The 24,144-nt window shown below is 34.2% G+C and overlaps 3 protein-coding genes across 3 annotated transcripts; 2 read left to right on the plus strand and 1 right to left on the minus strand.

Moving 5' to 3' along the window:
- Nucleotides 1-2,705: 2,705 nt before the first annotated feature.
- LOC101888524 (nucleolin) lies at nucleotides 2,706-3,849 on the minus strand. The gene has a single exon (XM_005181655.4). It carries the CDS (start codon nucleotides 3,743-3,745, stop codon nucleotides 2,726-2,728), a length of 1,020 nt encoding a protein of 339 aa, XP_005181712.1. The 5' UTR covers nucleotides 3,746-3,849; the 3' UTR covers nucleotides 2,706-2,725.
- Nucleotides 3,850-12,030: 8,181 nt separating this feature from the next.
- LOC101888700 (transmembrane protein 50B) lies at nucleotides 12,031-15,249 on the plus strand. Its single transcript, XM_005181656.4, has 4 exons — nucleotides 12,031-12,212; nucleotides 14,613-14,747; nucleotides 14,805-14,934; nucleotides 15,002-15,249. Exons 1-4 carry the CDS (start codon nucleotides 12,129-12,131, stop codon nucleotides 15,109-15,111), a joined length of 459 nt encoding a protein of 152 aa, XP_005181713.1. The 5' UTR covers nucleotides 12,031-12,128; the 3' UTR covers nucleotides 15,112-15,249.
- Nucleotides 15,250-16,882: 1,633 nt separating this feature from the next.
- Nucleotides 16,883-19,994, plus strand: LOC131803351 (transmembrane protein 50B-like; the record flags this gene model as incomplete). The annotated part of the gene is made up of 4 exons (XM_059124508.1): nucleotides 16,883-16,957; nucleotides 19,358-19,492; nucleotides 19,550-19,679; nucleotides 19,747-19,994. Coding segments are annotated over 4 exons (450 nt in total), but the record flags the coding sequence as incomplete, so codon positions are not given.
- Nucleotides 19,995-24,144: the final 4,150 nt, after the last annotated feature.

Genomic DNA, 24,144 nt, shown 5'->3' on the forward strand with positions numbered 1-24,144 from the left:
ACAGCTGTTAAAATTATTTCAGTAACAGCTCATTATATTGTTTACAAGCGTACAAAAGCATTTTGGTGAGAATTTTCCAAAAAAAGTTATTCGTGATGGATTTTGAACGTGATAATGTGATTTCTTTATATTTGGCTTGAAAACCACAAGTGACTATCGTTAGAGCACTCCAGCATTTAAATGTGAATAAATCTTTTGTGTCTCGTACCAAGGATGAAAATAGCAACATCAGTAGAAATGGTTCGAAAAGTAAAGAATCGACTTGATCGAAACCCGCCTCGCAGTGGTCGAAATTCGGCAAATATTGAAAAATGAGCTCGGGGTAAAGCCATTGAAATTCCAAAAAGAAAGAAAATGGACTCAAAGGAGCTAAATAGTTGCTTCGCTTGGCCGAAAGTGGTGAACTGTCGAATTTGGTTTTCTCCGATGAGAAAACGTATGTTGTCCAGCAGTTTGCAAACAAACAAAATGATCGTGTTTACTTGCCAAAGAGGTCAGCTGAAAATGTGCACCTTCAGTTGGACAGCCGATGGTCGCTCTCCGCTCATATTAATCGACCGTGGCATCAGAATAAATGCCAAATATTATCGCGAAAGTATATTATATTCTGGGGGTGTATGAAAGCCTTGGGCACGCAAACACGCACCGACCAAGAATGGTTACAAAATGAGATTCCTCGCTTCATTTCCAGTGGCCACCAAAATCTCAAATCCGTTGGACTATTATGTTTGAAGTATTTTGGAAAGCAAAGTTGGCACTAAAAAGTGCCAAAGTGTCGATCACCTCAAGCAAGTGCTTCGCCGGGAATGGCGCAGGGCAACATTCGGGCAGCGTGTGACGGTTTCATTGGCCGTTTGAAGGCCATAATTCGTGCCAAAGGCGATCAATTCGAGAAAATCTAAACTTATTCTAAACGTTTATGATATTTCCGACATTTTTAGCTTTCATTCAATAAAATTTAAAAAAAAAATGTAAAAATTATGGCGTTTGACTTTGTTGTAGTTTTTTTTTTATCTTACTCTGTATAACCAAGTGGAGTCGATTGTTCGTCCTATATGAGTCTTTAGGTAAGTCATCCCTCAGACAAGAAATTGATCAAGTTCAATCGTTACTGATCACAGGTGCATTCAGGAGAAGGCCGCTCAGATACCCTACTTTGCTTAAAGTGCCCTGGAGACGTTCAATTTTTTTCGTCAAGCAGCTTATATGTGTGTGTCCATGTGAGTCTAATCGGCTTTCGTCGGCTACACACATTTGTTGTCGGCTCTGCTTGATGGAAAATCAAAATATTTTGATATTTTTATTTGCGCAAATCTATTTGAACGTCTCCATTAGTATTTGTCAAACAAAATGCCATTTGTGTTTTAATGTTGAAGAGTAATCATGAATAGTAAGTGCGCGGACGAAAAAAAATTACAATAAAATTTATTGAAATGTACCAATGCTTTGATGCATTGTGAAATGTGCGGACAGATGCGTACAGTAATAGGGATGAGAAGAAAAAACAATATAATATACTCCTTGATTTTTTTAAGGAACAGTACCCCGATGGTACTGTTGAAGATGTTAAAAAAATAAATATCCTCAAAAAATTTCTGTAGTCATCAACACTACTCATTCGCAGCTCCTTCAAAAGGTTTTCATGTGTAAATCTTTTGCGCTGCTCATACCACTTTTTCATCCATATTTTCTTTTTCATTCCAATTTTTTTTTAACACAACTGCTGTCACAAAAGTCACTCATCTTCCGATGACGACATGACTGCACTCAACGAAAATAATTACAAAATGAATGTTTGACAAACTTGTTTGTACGTTTGCGGGCAAAACACGAAGTTACACACTGACACATATGCACTTGTTTGAAAAAAAAAAAACAAAATTTGAACGTCTCCAGGACACTTAAGTCATTATGTCCTCACGTAGAGGAACTGAGAGTCAGGTGTGCCCATTGACTCAGAGAACTTTAACAATAGAGCAAACAATCCTTTGGACACTCTACGATCTACGAAGAAGAAATTTAGACAGTTGACCATTTGCTCTGCCACTGTCCAGCACTTATCAATGTGTGGGAGAGCAAATAGCACCCAATCTGTCTTTATACTCTAACACAGAGACTGCAGTAATTCTTCAATTAGCCAGAATATTTAAGTGGCTAAAGACGACACGATGAACTTTTAGTCCTAGATTTCATAATTTATCCAATCTCTTTATTTTCAAATTTAGGATGAACACAATTGACCAACAGATCTCCGAGTGGAGAGATTACATTAAGTCAACCGCTCGTCCATTAATCTAACCTAACCTGAATACTATCCCATATATTGAAAGTATTATGCTATATATTGAGTAATATCCTATATATTGAAATACAATGTTTAAAACCGGCTCAAACGAAAAGTCTCGAAGAACACATTTAGTACAATCGGTGTAACGATATTTCGCTATTCTTAAAAAATCCTAATTAAACGAAAGATCCCGGAGAGTACTTTAGGACATTATTATATTCATTCAGTAGTATATCCAGTGCCAGTCAACAGAAAAAAACGAAAAAGAAAATCGGCAAAAAATGCAATACAAATATATTTTTGTGCTTCCTGAAAAGGTTTTGTATGTGTCCTAAAACTGCGATGTGCCCATGCAGTAGAATCATTACCTGTAAAAGACCTACCAAAAAATAAACAATACAAGCAAAAAAGGCCACAATTTTTTTGTGATTATATGTACTAGGATTTATTTTTCTTTTGCCCCTTACTAGAAATGTTAACTTTCTTTCTGTTCTCTAGTTTTTTCTCTGAATTATTTTCATTTTTGGATTTTTTCTTTGCCGGTTCATCCTCTTCGCGTGGTACATCTGAACTCTTTTCGTTCGCAACCATTTTGGATCCACGCTTTTTGGCCTTCTTCTTAATTGTTTGGTTGTCAAACTTTACAACCAATTGATTGCCATCCATAGATAATTTTTGTTTAACAGCGTTTCGAGCTTCCATTGTTGAATGCAGTGTTACGGAAGCGATAGTCTTATCCTTATTTTGTTTACCTTTTCCCGCTTTCATTTGAATGTCGACAGCATTTGGAAATAGTTCACGTATCTGCACTAAGGTTGCAGATTTTGGGAGATTAAAAATAACAACGGTCGGTGTGAATATCTTTTTGAACTGTGCTTTCTTACTCGCCTTCTTTAGACGGTTTTTACTTTTTTTATTTTCCACAGATTTTATTTTACGTTCAACCATCTGCTCTATGTACTCGTCATTTTCTGTTCGTGGTATATTTACTTTACACTTTGGCAAATCTCCATTTTTAATAGACTGTCTGAGTTCATTCCACGCAGTATCACGATCGTCTTTGCTATTGAACTCTACCAGACAAAACCGAACGTGTTTTTGCCGCGGCTTGTGCACCTTTGTGATTAAGGGGGACAACTTTTTTGCCATTTCTTCCAGCTCTTCTTCGGATTCGGGAAGTTTTTGTGGGAAAAGGATAAACAGTTGTTTTCCCTGTAGTGCTTTATATTTTTCGCGAAGATTTTCTCTTATTAAATCCGTTTTTGATACTGGCGATTCATCATCCCCGGAAACATCTTCGTCTGACTCGGTGTCGCTGGCATCCAGCTCATTTTCGTTTAGCTCCTCATCTTCCTCCGAAGATTCACCCATTTCTTCTTCGGTGTCCTCGAATTCATCATTTGTATCACTGCTTCCCTCCAATAATGGCTCTTCTTTTTTGGTTGTTTTCTGCTTCATTTTATATTTATTTTTGTAGTAATGCTCAAAACAAAGTGCACGTGTGAGCTTGAGCAGGGGGCCACATATGTATTTCGATTAATCGACTTTTGGTGTCAACAAATCGAGAAGACATCATCGATTTTTATCAATTAACATTTGCTATGCCGCATGGTAGAAGAATATAGGTAGACGCATCGACGCAGCTGCTGGGACAATGAACTGTCAAACCAATTTTGGAATTAAAAATGTTGAATGAAAAATTTTTTAAATTTGTAAAAATTGTTGAAAAATGCATATCTTTACAACCCACGATTTGTGCCGTATAAGAAAACATATAAAGCGTTGATGCATCTACCTGTATTTTTCTACCATGCTATGCCGCAATAAAAATTGGTGTACCTGCAATCAAACGAAATTTGTTTGTGTTGTATCTACTGATTGTTTACCTCTCGTACTGTGGTTCCAACCATTTTTATTTTTGGATTTTTTGGGACATATGTGTAAATTGTGAATTTGATTTTTTCTTTTGTTCGATAGTGTGCTGATGGCTAGGCCACAGCAATTTATATAATTTAAGTAGTATAAGCGAATAGCTATAATTATTTTTAAGTTTTTAGAACAGTAAGTCACGACTGTTAGCATGTAGAATGAACTCCAAATAAATGTGACCTTTGTCAAAAATGAAAAAATGAAATAATGATATCAAGGTAGGGCTATGATTTTAATTTTTTATTTTCTTGGCTTAATATGTCATCTTTATTTGTTTATGTATGTGTTTTCTTTTCAATAACAAAAAAATAGTTTAGAAAACATTCAAGTTCGGGTGTTTTCAAAATGTTTATTTCAACGTATGCATCAACAAAATCTAGAGTTTTTGTAGCGAAATAATCCTTCAGAGATATATAGTACATGATTTTGAAAAGAAGGGTTGACCTTTCATTCAGTTATCGCGATTTTCAATTATTTATTCAAAATAAATGCAACAAGTTGTTTGATTTTTTTATTGTTTTGATACTAATTCTGACATTACAAGCCAAACAGGTAGACCTCTATACTTGGAATTTTTTCAAAGTTGGCTTACCTTCTCCTCATTGTACCACGGTTCCAACCAGAGATCGGATTAAATGGAATTGGTATTGCCTATGAATGCATTCACAAAAACAGTGCATATTGTCGTCATCTCACATCACTTGGAAACAACAGCACACAACATCATTCTTCAGAAAAGAATACAATGACAAGCAATGCATTGCTTGTACCAAAGAACATTTTGTTTCAAGTTACATTAGTTGTGTTCCAGTACTTTTTTAGTAGTAAAACTAGCAGAAGAGAGAACAGTTCGAAATGTCATTCTCATTTAGGTTTGCTCAAAAAGTAAGGGAACGGAAAATTAGCAGAAATGCGATAAAGTGTCAAAATTCAAAATTCCAAAAGTAAACAGCCTAAATCGGACTGGTGAAACCTTACTGAAAAGATCATTTTCTTTTTTTTTTTTTTTTTTTTGGTTTATTGAAAAGTAATTGTTGGATAGGTACCCGTAGTACCTATATACCAAGACTAGTTTTGCTTACATATTAGTGAATACTTAAGTAACTAAATAATTGAACTAGTTCCATGGTGAATATGACATATGACATCATTTTTGTTTACAATTCAATTTTGGCTGAAGTAATGAAATTACAGAGTTCCTTGATGACGGTGTTTGTTCGGTATTTCAATAAAGCAGGTAAGTTGGTAAAATCGTTGAAAATATTGAAGTTACATCTTATGTGGTGAAATTTATTGCACTCAAATATCAAATGATTTTCCGTTTCAGGTACATTACAAACAGCACACAAATTAGTGTCTATCAGGTTCATTTTATGCAGGTACGTTTTGCAGTATGAGTGACCCGCTAGGAGTCTATTGATAATTTTAATTTCTACAGGTTCTAAAGACATTTCGTCATGCCAGTGTTTTTTTGGTGGAGATGGAAAGAAATTAGAGAAGTATGTGCCTTTTGATAACGACAATAGTCTATATTTTCTAACCCATTCATCCCATAGGGCTTCATATATTTCCGCACGAGCATCCTTTACGGCTAAATTGGACGAAATTACACAGCCAGCTTCCACGGCTTGTCTGGCAAAATAGTCGGCACGTTCGTTAGATGGGATTCCAATGTGGGATGGAACCCACAGGAAGGTAAGGTGACTTAAAGTTGAATTGTTTATTTTGTTGATTATTATGTTGACTAAATAGTTGTGTGATGTGTTGTTTCTTAGGAGCAAACAGGCATTTTTACTATCCGTCAGGATTACTGCCCTTTGAATACCATCTTCTAAAATGAGGTCAACGGCCTTGTTAATAGCATTGAGTTCGCCCATGAGTGATGAACATTTGGCGTTAATTTTGAATAGAAAGTTTTGATTTGATGATATGTTGCAAACTCCGCAACCTGTCGAGTCTCCGATAATAGAGGCATCAGTTGCCCATATGGAAGTGCCGCTAGATTTGAATTCGTTTAGTTTTTCAAGATATATACTATAAAAGAATTCTTTTGATTCTGAGTTTTTTCCAGCATTAAAGATGTTCATAGCGTATGAAATTTTGTCGCTTGGAATTTCAGACGGACATATTTTGGTTTTGTCGAAGATGTGTTTGAATTTGTTGTATACCAATCCAAGACTTGTTTTATTAGTTGGGTAAGACGTGAATTTTTCATAAGTGTCCCAGTGAAACATTTTGAATTTTAAAAGCTCTTTCGCAGCTAGATACTGCGACCTTAGTTCCGGAGGCAAAACGATTGCTAAGGCGTAAATTATGTGAACAGGCGTTGAAGGTGTTAATCCTAAGTTCTTCCGTAGAATTTGGTTTTGACACGTTGTTAGTTTTTTATTGACGTAGTTGGGCATGTGAGCCATTGAAGAAATAGAGTACTCAAGTTTTGAAAAAAGAAGCGATCGGGAAAGGTTCACAGATATTTTGGGGTGAATTCCATCTTTAAGCGAATTTACCATTTTCAAGGCATTTAGGGTGTAGCTGGAAGTCTTAATTACTTCATCATAATGATTTTTTATAGTTAAGCTGTTTTTTATGTGTCTTCCCAGAAATTTTATTTTGTCCACAGAGTTTATTGGAATTCCTTCAATTCTGATTTGTGGTATTTTTCTGGCACCTTTTGCTACATACATAACTACAGTTTTTTCAGTGTTTGCAGAGAGGTTAAGGGATTTTAATATCCTAATAAATTCATTCATCTTGTTCTGAAGAATATTGTTAGCAGCGTCAAAATCTTTTTCTGCTGATAGTATAATGAAATCGTCCGCAAACTGAAAAGTTTTGATGGATTGGTTATTTATACCATGTAAGCCGAGAGTATAAATGTTAAACAGAGTAGGACTTAGACAGCTTCCTTGTGGAAGGCCATTATAGATCTCTAAACTTTCGTTGCCCATCATTAAAATCCGTTTCTTTAAAAAAATTGCAATCCACGTAGTTATATCGCTGGGACAAGAGAGCTCAATTAAAATTTTGACGAGTAGTTCAATGTTAACACAATCGTATGCTTTTTCCACATCCAAAGATACAATTATGACTTTATCACCTTTCTCTTTATGGTAGTTTATTGTATGTAGCAAATCATTTATGCACATAGATGCAGATAGATTTTTCCTATAAGCATATGTGTTTTGGGGGAGGATATTATTTTGATCAAGGTAGGTCTGAAGCCTTTCCTTTACCATTAAGTTTATAATTTTCGCAAAAACAGATATCAACGCGATTGGTCTGTAATTAGTAAATATGTCCAAATCTTTGCCGATCTTCGGGATGGGAACAATCTTAATTTTTCTCCATTCTGTGATGAAATTGCCATCTTTCCAAGTATTATTCATAGCTCTTAGTAAGTTCTGCTTGGCCATGTGTGACAAATGGTTGACCATTTCGTAAGTAACACCATCTGCACCAGCTGCTGATGGTTTCTTCTTTTTCTGCAGCACATTTTCAAATTCTTCATATGAAAAACTTGAAGACGATTGTGGCTTTAAATGCATGTGTTGTATTGGGGTATTATTAGGGACTTGATCCCTAAGATGAATTAAAAATTGTTTATCGTTTTCAGACGACCATTGAGTTTTATATATTGGCATCGAAGAATTTTTACATCCCCGAACAAATTTAAAAAGTGCCTTGGAATTTGGTTCGTTGTTTAGATCATGAAGTTTTGTTTTGAAAGCTTTTCTTTTGGCAAATTTTACAGCGTTGTTAAAGGCTTTGTTAGCCTCAATAAGTTTTAAAGCATTGATGTTATTATTGCACATGTTATATGTTTTTTGAGCTGCTAGCTGAAGTCTGTGGGTTTTATCTACCACAGAGTCCCACCAAACTTTTGGGCATTGGTTATCTTTTAAGAGATAAGTGGATTTTTTAATTTCATTTTTGAAAGTTTCATTAATTTTCTCAAAGCATGGAACAATATTTGCACTATTTAATGATTTTAATAGCTTTTTCTTAGCTAAGAACCGTTTGCTTCTGATATTGCTGATACCAATATTAATTATTATAGGGTAGTGATGGCTTCCTCCAATTGTGTATGGTTGTACTTTCCACGAAGTGGTTAACGCCGTATTCGTAAAAGAGAGATCAAGAACAGAACCAGTGATGTCAATAGATCGTTTTTTAAAAGTGAAATTTCCATCATTAAGTGAATAAAAATTAGATGGATCGAAAAAGGTTTTGACAATATTGCCTCTATGTGAATCAAAGGTGTCTCCATAGCAGGAATGTCTTGCATTAAAATCGCCGCAGATCAGTACGTCAGGACGTGATTCCAGAAAACATAGTAGTTTATCGAGTTCGTGTTTTATTTCAGTGGCTCTAATAGAATGAGGGAAATACACAGATACTATGGTTATGTTGTTTGAAATATTTGTAGTTTGGCAAATAAGTATGTCCAATGGTGTTTGGAAGTGTACTTTTCTGAACTTTATATTCTTTTTAAAGAGTATGGCAACTCCACCGTAGTTGTCTTTTCTCTTTTTTGAAACAATATTATAGTTGGATATAGATGTGTTGTTTTGCGATTCATCGATATTAAAAATTTCACTTAACATGCAGATGTCGATGTTGAATTTATTCAAATAAAATTCAAGATAATTCTTATTCTTGTTTAGGCTTTGAATGTTATGTTGTAAAATGTTCATGATAAAAGATGATTAGTTTTGATTGTTTGTATAAGAATTTGATTTTGGAGTTTGAGAATTTTCATTTGAATTAATTTTATATTTTGTATTTTTTGCAGGACCTGGTAGGAGGGATTTTCTGAAGTTTTCCAATATGTCTAAACCTTCCGCGCAGTTCAGAGAGGTAAGTAACTGGGACATTTGTTTTGTAAACATTGACATGGTTTTTTCCAGATCTGATACCTTGGCAAAAGATGGATGTTCAAAAACAGGAATTGAAGGCGCAACAGTGATGGGGCTAGCTACTGGATGGTTGATTTTAGTATGAGGAGCTGCTATTTTGCTATATTTTATTTTTGTAATTCTTCTGTTTATTTCATCATTAAAATTTCTTATATTTTGATTAGAAGATTTGTTAATTGTTGGAAAATGAGATTCGTAGCTTCCATCAGCTAAGATGTTATAATAATTTTGGGATTCAGGGTATGCCTTTATAACTTCTTTCCTGCTTAGATTTGACAGTGTCATAAGCGATTTGATCTCTTTTTCCGATTTCCACCTTGAACATTTTCCTTGTTCTGTGGCATTGTGATCATTCCCGTTGCACAAAATACATTTTGGAGTGTCACATTGTTCTTTACATTTTGTATTAGTAAGGCAATCATTGCATTTTTGTTCCTTGCATTGGTTTGGACATATTATAAATTTACCACAGTCTAGACAACGTTTAGTTGATCTACAGCGTATAGCAATGTGACCAAGACGGCCGCAGTTTTTACAAAGGCGTACTGGGGGTACATATAGGTCAGGTTTGACCCTAGTACCGCACATAAAAATCGAATGGGGAACTCCATTACATATTATTCCTACCTTAACAGTTTCAGTCTCTTCTATTTTGTTGTTTTCGTTTTTCCTTGTAAATCTGTATACAGATATAACATCAATATCGTTGTTGTCTTCGATAGAATTTTTTATTGTAATACCATCAATGGATTTTGGAACATTTTTAATAACGTAAAACTTTTGTATAAAACGCTCTGGAATCTCAGCTTTCAATTTAATTTCTTTTAGCTGTTGGTTTTGAACGAAAGAGTTTGCCATAGCAAGGTTGTTGAAGGTAAGGCGGAAGGTATTGTACCCAATGTTTTTACACACATATGTGGTGGGAATGTTAATCTTTTGAAAAAGTGCATATAAATGCAATTCGCAATTCTTCCTCCTGGAGCTAATTGGGGTTTCCGACGTGACAATGACATAGAATGGGCCCGGATGATTTTGTGGATAAAGAATATTCGATTGTAGAGAATTATAATTGTATTCAATTTTTTCAGACAAATCAGATTCATTTGAAGAAGTCTGTGAAATATTTGTATTTTTGATTGGTTCACCATTATTATTTATAAATATTTTCTTTTGGTTTGACATTAAATGTGCCCGGCGTTTATTAGGGTCCCAGAGAGGTGTTGGGGGAGGTTCCCCGTCGGCATCCATTTTAAAAAATTAGAAATTTTTCTGATTTATTTTCTTTTTATTGAAAAAAAAAAAACCAAGAAAAACAAAATGTCTCGAAAAACAAACAAAAACTTAGTTTGTGATTATGTTTGTATGTATGTGTGTTATTGCAACGCAAAAACAAAACGATAATAAAAAGGCGCAGTCTAGCATCAACAAGGGTTGAGTAGCGACTGAGATCATTTTCTTTATTGAAATGTATCAATACATTTTTCAACCTTGTTAGCCCTGCCAATTATATGTCAAATTTACAATATGCACATTTCTGCTCGGCCAAATTCATGTAGCTAAAACTAGCAGAAATGTGCACCACTCAGCGCCATTTTTTTTCTCGAGAGAGCTGCAAGTTTTGCTAATTTTTGGAGTACGGGAACGCGTTGTAGCAGAATTAGTGCTAATTAGTACTAATTTGCAGGTTCTGGAACACAACTATTATTTTTAAGTTATAAAATTATAACAAGGTCAGACTAACATTAAGCAAAATTAATTTTCACACAAATAATTAGCATCGTTAAAGCATCGACATTGGTTCATTTTGTCGAATAAATGCATGTCGATAGCATTGAAAGAAAGAATGCATAAAAAAATATGAAACATTTTTGTTTTTGATAATAAATAAAAAACAGATTTGCAGGTTGTGGAACAGAGTAAAAACGTCCAATCGGATGACCTACTAAAAAGGCCATGGAAACATGTCCCAATCCATAGGGATTAGACTTACCGATAAATTTTGTAAATGACATTTTTTGCACTAGATTTTCTTGTTATTGTAGAATAATAATCTTTGGAATTGATAAAATAAATAAAGATAATTGAATTTGCGCTCTAAATTTATGATTTTGCTGGCGGTTTTTTTTCTTAACTTGCTCTGGGTCCAGGGAAATATTTACGCATAAAAAAAGAAAAGTAGGCTCCCCAGCCATTAAAACAAATTAAGAATAAAACTATTTTACTACATAAAAATTCAGTAAGCAGCATTTCTATATTGTGTATTAAATCACATATTTACCATTAATTACATTTAAACATAACTAAAATGTATTTTGAAATAATTGCAAGGTCCAACATCTCGCAAATATGACCAAAAACGATCTAGCAAAAATATTTTTAAAGATTCTAGGTATAAAATTCTGGGGGTTTCTTGATGAATGAGTAAAGGTAAAGGACGTTCTAATTGAGTAAGGGACATCATTTTTAACAACGTTGTAAAAAAGTAATAAGCAGCGGTATTTAATAAACAAATTAAAGGAACCCCAGAAACCATATAACATGACTTGATACATGACTACCTCGTCGTAGATTATAGACATAACGTGTATTGGTGTTCACAATACGCTTTAGCCTATTTATATTTGAAGCAACAGCTCCAGAAAATCCCTCATTAATAGAGAACTTGCAAGTGTCTGTTTCACATTTTGTGTTATCGAATATTATCCATATCATTTTTCCAAAATTCAAGCAGAATCTCTTCTCCAACGAGTATAAAATAAAGCTAAACAAAGTTTAAAACAACAATAAACATCTTGTTATTTCGAAATGGCTTGTACCTTATTTAATACATCTTGTACTACCTTGTGGTGAAATATTGAGATGTGAAGTTGTGTTGTAAAATAGACGGCGTTTTGTCGCTTAAAAGGCTACGTATTCTGAATTATTAGTCAACAAAAGAAAAAGAAGAAGCAAAACGAAATTTAGTATTGAATAAATTTGCAGAAAAAATCTTGAACATGTCGATCTTGGATAATATCAGAGATTGGTTCACTTCCGAAACGGCTCGCAACAAAAATTCATCATTAATTGCGGGCTTGCTGGTAAGATTCTAATTATTAAATGAATGCTGTGCTTTCTTTGTTGTTTTCTTTAAAATTGCCGTCATATCACATATACACATACGTTTATATGCATGTGTGTGTAAATATGTAATTTTATAAAAGTCAACCCAACACACCAAAATAACAGAAATAATGTAATAATAAGCTGAAAAACACAAGCTTAACAGCGTTACCTAAAATTCGACGTAAAATATACAAATATTCAAATTCCCAACTACGGTAATATGCTTTGGAAACAACTCTAGTTTAATAACTGGAACCGGAAATACCTATCAAACAAGTGGTCACATGAAGGGGTAAGTTGTCATGGTTCGGAAGTTATAGTCAAATTATCGAATTTTTGGACCCGGATTTTTATTGAAACCGCCAAAACGTCAAAAAAGGGTCCATTATGGGTGTCAACATAATTGTTTCCAAATTAAAGCTGACACTCTTACCTTTCCAAAATGCTACAATTTGTGCTAATACCTTTTTCGGGTCCAGATATATGGGTCTTTTCATCCGCATAACCCGATAACCAGTTCATTAAAATGTCGTCGGAATAACAAAAGTTTTCTAAATTTGGCACTTTTTGTAAATAGCCGGCCTTCGGCCGGGGCTTGAGATTTTCTCCTCTGGGTATGTCCCACACCGGCTAACGCGAACCAAAGTTTTCTAAATTTAACACTTTTTGTAAGTAGCCGGCCTTCGGCCGGGGCTTGAGATTTTCTCCTCTGGGTATGTTCCACATCGGCTAACGCGAACCAAAGTTTTCTAAATTGGAAGCCTTTTGTAAATAGCCGGCCTTCGGCCGGGGCTTGGGATTTTCTCCTCTGAGTATGTCCAACACCGGCTAACGCAAACCAAAGATTTCTGAATTTGATGCTTACGCGAAATATACTTTTTTTATTGAAAACTTAGTTTTAATGAACTAGTTAGAATCGGGTTAAGCGGATGGAAAGACCCATATCTCTGGACTCAGTAAAGGTATTAGCCCAAATTGTAGCATTTTGGAAAGGTAAGAGTGTCAGCTATAATTTGGTGGTGGACCCGGGGTTTTTTTTCGGCCAGGGATTTTCTCTGAATATGTCCCTCACCGGCTAACGCCACCCAAAGTTTTCTAAATTTGATACCAGTTGTAAGTAGCTGGCCTTCGGCCGGGACTTGAGATTTCCTCGTATGAGTATGTCCAACACCGGCTAACGCGAATCAAAGTTTTCTAATTTTGGTGCTTTTGTAATCCAACGAAAAATATATAATCAGCTATAATTTTGTTAACCCCCATAAAGGGCTCTTTTGACTTTTTGGGGGTTTTACAAAAATCGATAATCGATCGATTTTTCAGTTCCATATCATAAAAATTGATATTCTACTACCATGGTAAAAACTTTTCGATTTTTTCGAAATTTTTTTCCAGAGGTAGCTATCCCGCACTAGCTAACGCGAACCCAAGTAAACCTTTTTTATTGAAAACATTCAAAATGGTTTAAGTATCCTGATTACAACAACAAAACATTTTGGGGATGTGGGTCCACACTTCCCGAAATATAGGGTTCCAAAAAATTGCCTTCCTTATTTTTTTCGGTTATTTAAAAAATATTAATTTTAGTAAACTTTGATTCACAACGCCGGTGCTGGACATACGTCATAGCAAAAAATCCTTAGGCCCGGCCTAAGGCCGTCTACTTTAATAAGCTTTGGTTCGCAAACCCTGTGTTGGACATTCCTCTGAGGAGAAAATCTCAAGGCCTTTGTTTTGGAACTTTGTTCAATTGTTCCGATAGGGTTATTTCTAACCGTTCGGAAGTAATACAAAAGTCGAAATGGAATGGAAATGTGGTTCAGTCAAGACAATATAACGAATCATTAAACTCTAGCAAAATATTGTTGATTACAAATTGTCGCCGCTAAAGTATTCAAAATATTAAAAAGTAACATTATATGATTACCGTTATATTCATACCTCAATTTGGGCAATAACTTTATTAGACGCAGTCGATAAGTGTCCTCTGTAGAGTTTTTTTTTTTTTTTTCAATATACAGAGCAGTTGCAATTTTCCTTTGTTACAATATATTATTTATTAAATTATAAATAGCTTTAATCATTATTTGTAAGTCGCTGTTTTGTTTTTAATGTACTCTATAGTGACAGTTTTTTGAATTTATGAAATAGGCCCAAGGCCTACATAATGTCGGCCAAAAGACCACTTTTTACAAAAATTTCACAATAAAATTTTTGCACCATTATTATTTCACTTTCTTTGGATTTCAAATCACGTCTTTTGACAGAAAACCTAGTTGTCAGACGGGCTTACTGGCCGATCTTATGAAGGCCATGAATAGCCCCACAGGAACATAGAATTATTAAGCTTCAAATAAGTAACGTATTTAAAATTTTAGTTCTTTGCAGGATGGTGGACTTTAATAGACGCTATGTCTGTCGATCCAAAACATCAAATAACAACTGGTCATGTATTCATTGGTATTTTTGGTACAATTAGCCTTTTTATGGTGAATACTGTAAAGAATTCTCATGTAAGTTCCTGTACTATATTTTATCATTGTATGCTATATAGACAAATTTTCTTTCAGATATCCGAAGACAATACATCCGAATCTGGAGCTAGAATTGCTAAGATATGGCTATTAATCGGTTTTGTTATGGGATTCGCTTCGATCATTGCAGCAATATGGGTTATGATAGACGACTTCATCAATAACCGTAAGTATATGCAAGAGCTTGACATTGACATATACGCATATATGCATTTTTGCGTCTTTCTATATAGCCAAAAAGGATTCCGGACTTGGAGTGGCTTTACTTATGCAAAATCTATTGATCTTGCTATCCAATCTTACATACAAATTTGGCCGAGATGAAGAACTTTGGAATGAATAAACTTATTCCATTCTGACATTATGAAGTATTTAATTACATCTATTAGAGGGTTCGTAATTTACACATAATAATAATGCATAAATATATAAGGTCATCTATATAAACCATAATAAAAATCTCAATACATGTTATATACAATTTTCGTGTGTTTAGTTAAAAAAACTTAATTAATGGCATAGAAATATGCATGGTATAACCATGGTAGAAAAAACAGATAACAACATAGGCGAAAATTATAACAAAGCAACTTTTGTCGGATCTTGAGATGTCGAAATTGTAAGCAAGGCGAATTTACTTGACATATAAAATTTGAGGCAAATTGTTTTGTACCAATCATAACATTTCATTTTGAAGCATTGAACTACTTTGTTGTGTTTTTATTTACATTTAAAAAATATATATTTTGCAAGGAAATTTTGTGAAAAGCAAACAAAAAGTCGAAGATTCGAAATAAGACAAGAAACCAAGAAACAACCACCAAAATGAGTATAATTTACAAAGGGTGCTTCTTCAAACAATGAATTTTGCCGTGGATTTCTAAAAAATGTAGATTCCTTCAACACATAAAATCCTCAAATTTTAAGAAAATTACCGGCCCTTAAATCGTGGATATTTGAAGAACATTCCGGGACTCAGTCGTGTCTATATGTCGCAAGCATATTTGCGGATCTCAAATAGTGGATTTGTTGATTTATTTCAGACCTAAAAGTTATTATTATCGTCCATCAATAAAAGTCCAAGTTTTAAGAAAAAAGTTCAGTCGGAACTTCGACAGAAATATATCCTCAGAATTTGACCACTTATTCATGTTTACTTTATTTGAAGTACGTATCATAATTGTTTATCTCGAAGTCCTAAAGGAATCGTCCATCAATAAAAGTCCAAGTTTTAAGAAAAAAAGTTCAGTCGGAACTTTGACAGAAATATATCCTCAGAATTTGACCACTTATTTATGTTTACTTTATTTGAAGTACGTATCATAAAGATTAAATAATTTCAACTTTTCACTAAATCTAGTATTAATACTTTGAAGAGAACTGGGAATAGTATCACATTTTATGAGAATAGCGATTATTAATTATTTTGTAGGATAGGTACCAGATCTATTGTTCTATTGCCTGGGTGATTCATTTACCCTTTGAGGGATAGAGAAGAAATCTATGATTTGGTGAATAGTAGCAAATAGAAATATGTATGAACTAGATGTGTAAGTTAAGGGAGGTATTGATCTTTCCATATTCTACAAAGGTATTGGTCTTTGCTTGTACTCACAAACCATACAATACCTCATATTTGGTTTGTTTTTTAACTTTTTCCAACATTTTCAATTTTAATAATTGTTCAGGTTTCTTTCTCATTTTATATATCTGTGGGGCGAATTCATATTACAAAAATTTGTTTGACATATCAAGTTGCCTACAGTTGGCCTGATAGGGCTACCTTATAATTCTACCATGGGTATAAAAATTTCTCCGAATTTAAATCGGAATTATGTATTTTTACAACTGGCTTGGAATTTCAGGTATTTGGTACCGGCTTCTAAGATTAATCTTCATTATGAAATTGATAATTAAGACAAAAATATCAGCTATTTGCCCCCTGGCATATGGCGCAATAAGGTTGTCACATGGCAGAAGAATACAGATAGTCGCATCGACACAGCTGCTGGGACAATGAACTGTCAAACCGATTTTGATATTGAAAATCGTAAATGAAAAATTATTTAAATTTGTAAAAATTGTTGAAAAATACATATCACTACAACCTCCGATTGGATAATATCAGAGATTGGTTCACTTCCGAAACGGCTCGCAACAAAAATTCATCATTAATTGCGGGCTTGCTGGTAAGATTCTAATTATTAAATGAATGCTGTGCTTTCTTTGCTGTTTTCTTTAAAATTGCCGTCATATCACATATACACATACGTTTATATGCATGTGTGTGTAAATATGTAATTTTATAAAAGTCAACCCAACACACCAAAATAACAGAAATAATGTAATAATAAGCTGAAAAACACAAGCTTAACAGCGTTACCTAAAATTCGACGTAAAATATACAAATATTCAAATTCCCAACTACGGTAATATGCTTTGGAAACAACTCTAGTTTAATAACTGGAACCGGAAATACCTATCAAACAAGTCGTCACATGAAGGGGTAAGTTGTCATGGTTCGGAAGTTATAGTCAAATTATCGAATTTTTGGACCCGGATTTTTATTGAAACCGCCAAAACGTCAAAAAAGGGTCCATTATGGGTGTCAACATAATTGTTTCCAAATTAAAGCTGACACTCTTACCTTTCCAAAATGCTACAATTTGTGCTAATACCTTTTTCGGGTCCAGATATATGGGTCTTTTCATCCGCATAACCCGATAACCAGTTCATTAAAATGTCGTCGGAATAACAAAAGTTTTCTAAATTTGGCACTTTTTGTAAATAGCCGGCCTTCGGCCGGGGCTTGAGATTTTCTCCTCTGGGTATGTCCCACACCGGCTAACGCGAACCAAAGTTTTCTAAATTTAACACTTTTTGTAAGTAGCCGGCCTTCGGCCGGGGCTTGAGATTTTCTCCTCTGGGTATGTTCCACATCGGCTAACGCGAACCAAAGTTTTCTAAATTGGAAGCCTTTTGTAAGTAGCCGGCCTTCGGCCGGGGCTTGGGATTTTCTCCTCTGAGTATGTCCAACACCGGCTAACGCAAACCAAAGATTTCTGAATTTGATGCTTACGCGAAATATACTTTTTTTATTGAAAACTTAGTTTTAATGAACTAGTTAGAATCGGGTTAAGCGGATGGAAAGACCCATATCTCTGGACTCAGTAAAGGTATTAGCCCAAATTGTAGCATTTTGGAAAGGTAAGAGTGTCAACTATAATTTGGTGGTGGACCCGGGGTTTTTTTTCGGCCAGGGATTTTCTCTGAATATGTCCCTCACCGGCTAACGCCACCCAAAGTTTTCTAAATTTGATACCAGTTGTAAGTAGCTGGCCTTCGGCCGGGACTTGAGATTTCCTCGTATGAGTATGTCCAACACCGGCTAACGCGAATCAAAGTTTTCTAATTTTGGTGCTTTTGTAATCCAACGAAAAATATATAATCAGCTATAATTTTGTTAACCCCCATAAAGGGCTCTTTTGACTTTTTGGGGGTTTTACAAAAATCGATAATCGATCGATTTTTCAGTTCCATATCATAAAAATTGATATTCTACTACCATGGTAAAAACTTTTCGATTTTTTCGAAATTTTTTTCCAGAGGTAGCTATCCCGCACTAGCTAACGCGAACCCAAGTAAACCTTTTTTATTGAAAACATTCAAAATGGTTTAAGTATCCTGATTACAACAACAAAACATTTTGGGGATGTGGGTCCACACTTCCCGAAATATAGGGTTCCAAAAAATTGCCTTCCTTATTTTTTTCGGTTATTTAAAAAATATTAATTTTAGTAAACTTTGATTCACAACGCCGGTGCTGGACATACCTCATAGCAAAAAATCCTTAGGCCCGGCCTAAGGCCGTCTACTTTAATAAGCTTTGGTTCGCAAACCCTGTGTTGGACATTCCTCTGAGGAGAAAATCTCAAGGCCTTTGTTTTGGAACTTTGTTCAATTGTTCCGATAGGGTTATTTCTAACCGTTCGGAAGTAATGCAAAAGTCGAAATGGAATGGAAATGTGGTTCAGTCAAGACAATATAACGAATCATTAAACTCTAGCAAAATATTGTTGATTACAAATTGTCGCCGCTAAAGTATTCAAAATATTAAAAAGTAACATTATATGATTACCGTTATATGCATACCTCAATTTGGGCAATAACTTTATTAGACGCAGTCGATAAGTGTCCTCTGTAGAGTTTTTTTTTTTTTTTTCAATATACAGAGCAGTTGCAATTTTCCTTTGTTACAATATATTATTTATTAAATTATAAATAGCTTTAATCATTATTTGTAAGTCGCTGTTTTGTTTTTAATGTACTCTGTAGTGACAGTTTTTTGAATTTATGAAATAGGCCCAAGGCCTACATAATGTCGGCCAAAAGACCACTTTTTACAAAAATTTCACAATAAAATTTTTGCACCATTATTATTTCACTTTCTTTGGATTTCAAATCACGTCTTTTGACAGAAAACCTAGTTGTCAGACGGGCTTACTGGCCGATCTTATGAAGGCCATGAATAGCCCCACAGGAACATAGAATTATTAAGCTTCAAATAAGTAACGTATTTAAAATTTTAGTTCTTTGCAGGATGGTGGACTTTAATAGACGCTATGTCTGTCGATCCAAAACATCAAATAACAACTGGTCATGTATTCATTGGTATTTTTGGTACAATTAGCCTTTTTATGGTGAATACTGTAAAGAATTCTCATGTAAGTTCCTGTACTATATTTTATCATTGTATGCTATATAGACAAATTTTCTTTCAGATATCCGAAGACAATACATCCGAATCTGGAGCTAGAATTGCTAAGATATGGCTATTAATCGGTTTTGTTATGGGATTCGCTTCGATCATTGCAGCAATATGGGTTATGATAGACGACTTCATCAATAACCGTAAGTATATGCAAGAGCTTGATATTGACATATACGCATATATGCATTTTTGCGTCTTTCTATATAGCCAAAAAGGATTCCGGACTTGGAGTGGCTTTACTTATGCAAAATCTATTGATCTTGCTATCCAATCTTACATACAAATTTGGCCGAGATGAAGAACTTTGGAATGAATAAACTTATTCCATTCTGACATTATGAAGTATTTAATTACATCTATTAGAGGGTTCGTAATTTACACATAATAATAATGCATAAATATATAAGGTCATCTATATAAACCATAATAAAAATCTCAATACATGTTATATACAATTTTCGTGTGTTTAGTTAAAAAAACTTAATTAATGGCATAGAAATATGCATGGTATAACCATGGTAGAAAAAACAGGTAACAACATAGGCGAAAATTATAACAAAGCAACTTTTGTCGGATCTTGAGATGTCGAAATTGTAAGCAAGGCGAATTTACTTGACATATAAAATTTGAGGCAAATTGTTTTGTACCAATCATAACATTTCATTTTGAAGCATTGAACTACTTTGTTGTGTTTTTATTTACATTTAAAAAATATATATATTTTGCAAGGAAATTTTGTGAAAAGCAAACAAAAAGTCGAAGATTCGAAATAAGACAAGAAACCAAGAAACAACCACCAAAATGAGTATAATTTACAAAGGGTGCTTCTTCAAACAATGAATTTTGCCGTGGATTTCTAAAAAATGTAGATTCCTTCAACACATAAAATCCTCAAATTTTAAGAAAATTACCGGCCCTTAAATCGTGGATATTTGAAGAACATTCCGGGACTCAGTCGTGGCTATATGTCGCAAGCATATTTGCGGATCTCAAATAGTGGATTTGTTGATTTATTTCAGACCTAAAAGTTATTATTATCGTCCATCAATAAAACTCCAAGTTTTAAGAAAAAAGTTCAGTCGGAACTTCGACAGAAATATATCCTCAGAATTTGACCACTTATTCATGTTTACTTTATTTGAAGTACGTATCATAATTGTTTATCTCGAAGTCCTAAAGGAATCGTCCATCAATAAAAGTCCAAGTTTTAAGAAAAAAAGTTCAGTCGGAACTTTGACAGAAATATATCCTCAGAATTTGACCACTTATTTATGTTTACTTTATTTGAAGTACGTATCATAAAGATTAAATAATTTCAACTTTTCACTAAATCTAGTATTAATACTTTGAAGAGAACTGGGAATAGTATCACATTTTATGAGAATAGCGATTATTAATTATTTTGTAGGATAGGTACCAGATCTATTGTTCTATTGCCTGGGTGATTCATTTACCCTTTGAGGGATAGAGAAGAAATCTATGATTTGGTGAATAGTAGCAAATAGAAATATGTATGAACTAGATGTGTAAGTTAAGGGAGGTATTGATCTTTCCATATTCTACAAAGGTATTGGTCTTTGCTTGTACTCACAAACCATACAATACCTCATATTTGGTTTGTTTTTTAACTTTTTCCAACATTTTCAATTTTAATAATTGTTCAGGTTTCTTTCTCATTTTATATATCTGTGGGGCGAATTCATATTACAAAAATTTGTTTGACATATCAAGTTGCCTACAGTTGGCCTGATAGGGCTACCTTATAATTCTACCATGGGTATAAAAATTTCTCCGAATTTAAATCGGAATTATGTATTTTTACAACTGGCTTGGAATTTCAGGTATTTGGTACCGGCTTCTAAGATTAATCTTCATTATGAAATTGATAATTAAGACAAAAATATCAGCTATTTGCCCCCTGGCATATGGCGCAATAAGGTTGTCACATGGCAGAAGAATACAGATAGTCGCATCGACACAGCTGCTGGGACAATGAACTGTCAAACCGATTTTGATATTGAAAATCGTAAATGAAAAATTATTTAAATTTGTAAAAATTGTTGAAAAATACATATCACTACAACCTCCGATTGGATAATATCAGAGATTGGTTCACTTCCGAAACGGCTCGCAACAAAAATTCATCATTAATTGCGGGCTTGCTGGTAAGATTCTAATTATTAAATGAATGCTGTGCTTTCTTTGTCGTTTTCTTTAAAATTGCCGTCATATCACATATACACATACGTTTATATGCATGTGTGTGTAAATATGTAATTTTATAAAAGTCAACCCAACACACCAAAATAACAGAAATAATGTAATAATAAGCTGAAAAACACAAGCTTAACAGCGTTACCTAAAATTCGACGTAAAATATACAAATATTCAAATTCCCAACTACGGTAATATGCTTTGGAAACAACTCTAGTTTAATAACTGGAACCGGAAATACCTATCAAACAAGTGGTCACATGAAGGGGTAAGTTGTCATGGTTCGGAAGTTATAGTCAAATTATCGAATTTTTGGACCCGGATTTTTATTGAAACCGCCAAAACGTCAAAAAAGGGTCCATTATGGGTGTCAACATAATTGTTTCCAAATTAAAGCTGACACTCTTACCTTTCCAAAATGCTACAATTTGTGCTAATACCTTTTTCGGGTCCAGATATATGGGTCTTTTCATCCGCATAACCCGATAACCAGTTCATTAAAATGTCGTCGGAATAACAAAAGTTTTCTAAATTTGGCACTTTTTGTAAATAGCCGGCCTTCGGCCGGGGCTTGAGATTTTCTCCTCTGGGTATGTCCCACACCGGCTAACGCGAACCAAAGTTTTCTAAATTTAACACTTTTTGTAAGTAGCCGGCCTTCGGCCGGGGCTTGAGATTTTCTCCTCTGGGTATGTTCCACATCGGCTAACGCGAACCAAAGTTTTCTAAATTGGAAGCCTTTTGTAAGTAGCCGGCCTTCGGCCGGGGCTTGGGATTTTCTCCTCTGAGTATGTCCAACACCGGCTAACGCAAACCAAAGATTTCTGAATTTGATGCTTACGCGAAATATACTTTTTTTATTGAAAACTTAGTTTTAATGAACTAGTTAGAATCGGGTTAAGCGGATGGAAAGACCCAAAAAAAAAGTCGAAGATTCGAAATAAGACAAGAAACCAAGAAACAACCACCAAAATGAGTATAATTTACAAAGGGTGCTTCTTCAAACAATGAATTTTGCCGTGGATTTCTAAAAAATGTAGATTCCTTCAACACATAAAATCCTCAAATTTTAAGAAAATTACCGGCCCTTAAATCGTGGATATTTGAAGAACATTCCGGGACTCAGTCGTGGCTATATGTCGCAAGCATATTTGCGGATCTCAAATAGTGGATTTGTTGATTTATTTCAGACCTAAAAGTTATTATTATCGTCCATCAATAAAAGTCCAAGTTTTAAGAAAAAAGTTCAGTCGGAACTTCGACAGAAATATATCCTCAGAATTTGACCACTTATTCATGTTTACTTTATTTGAAGTACGTATCATAATTGTTTATCTCGAAGTCCTAAAGGAATCGTCCATCAATAAAAGTCCAAGTTTTAAGAAAAAAAGTTCAGTCGGAACTTTGACAGAAATATATCCTCAGAATTTGACCACTTATTTATGTTTACTTTATTTGAAGTACGTATCATAAAGATTAAATAATTTCAACTTTTCACTAAATCTAGTATTAATACTTTGAAGAGAACTGGGAATAGTATCACATTTTATGAGAATAGCGATTATTAATTATTTTGTAGGATAGGTACCAGATCTATTGTTCTATTGCCTGGGTGATTCATTTACCCTTTGAGGGATAGAGAAGAAATCTATGATTTGGTGAATAGTAGCAAATAGAAATATGTATGAACTAGATGTGTAAGTTAAGGGAGGTATTGATCTTTCCTTATTCTACAAAGGTATTGGTCTTTGCTTGTACTCACAAACCATACAATACCTCATATTTGGTTTGTTTTTTAACTTTTTCCAACATTTTCAATTTTAATAATTGTTCAGGTTTCTTTCTCATTTTATATATCTGTGGGGCGAATTCATATTACAAAAATTTGTTTGACATATCAAGTTGCCTACAGTTGGCCTGATAGGGCTACCTTATAATTCTACCATGGGTATAAAAATTTCTCCGAATTTAAATCGGAATTATGTATTTTTACAACTGGCTTGGAATTTCAGGTATTTGGTACCGGCTTCTAAGATTAATCTTCATTATGAAATTGATAATTAAGACAAAAATATCAGCTATTTGCCCCCTGGCATATGGCGCAATAAGGTTGTCACATGGCAGAAGAATACAGATAGTCGCATCGACACAGCTGCTGGGACAATGAACTGTCAAACCGATTTTGATATTGAAAATCGTAAATGAAAAATTATTTAAATTTGTAAAAATTGTTGAAAAATACATATCACTACAACCTCCGATTGGATAATATCAGAGATTGGTTCACTTCCGAAACGGCTCGCAACAAAAATTCATCATTAATTGCGGGCTTGCTGGTAAGATTCTAATTATTAAATGAATGCTGTGCTTTCTTTGTCGTTTTCTTTAAAA

Source organism: Musca domestica, unplaced genomic scaffold (genome assembly GCF_030504385.1).
Source record: "Musca domestica strain aabys unplaced genomic scaffold, Musca_domestica.polishedcontigs.V.1.1 29, whole genome shotgun sequence".
Lineage (NCBI taxonomy): Eukaryota > Metazoa > Arthropoda > Insecta > Diptera > Muscidae > Musca > Musca domestica.

Excerpts from the sequence above, each read along its gene's own strand:
- LOC101888524 (XM_005181655.4), bottom strand. The coding sequence starts at position 3,745 with ATGAAGCAGAAAACAACCAAAAAAGAAGAGCCATTATTGGAGGGAAGC.
- LOC101888700 (XM_005181656.4), top strand. The coding sequence starts at position 12,129 with ATGTCGATCTTGGATAATATCAGAGATTGGTTCACTTCCGAAACGGCT. Across the intron at positions 14,748-14,804 it reads ATACTGTAAAGAATTCTCAT|ATATCCGAAGACAATACATC; the intron begins GTAAGTTCCTGT and ends ATTTTCTTTCAG. Across the intron at positions 14,935-15,001 it reads AGACGACTTCATCAATAACC|CCAAAAAGGATTCCGGACTT; the intron begins GTAAGTATATGC and ends CTTTCTATATAG.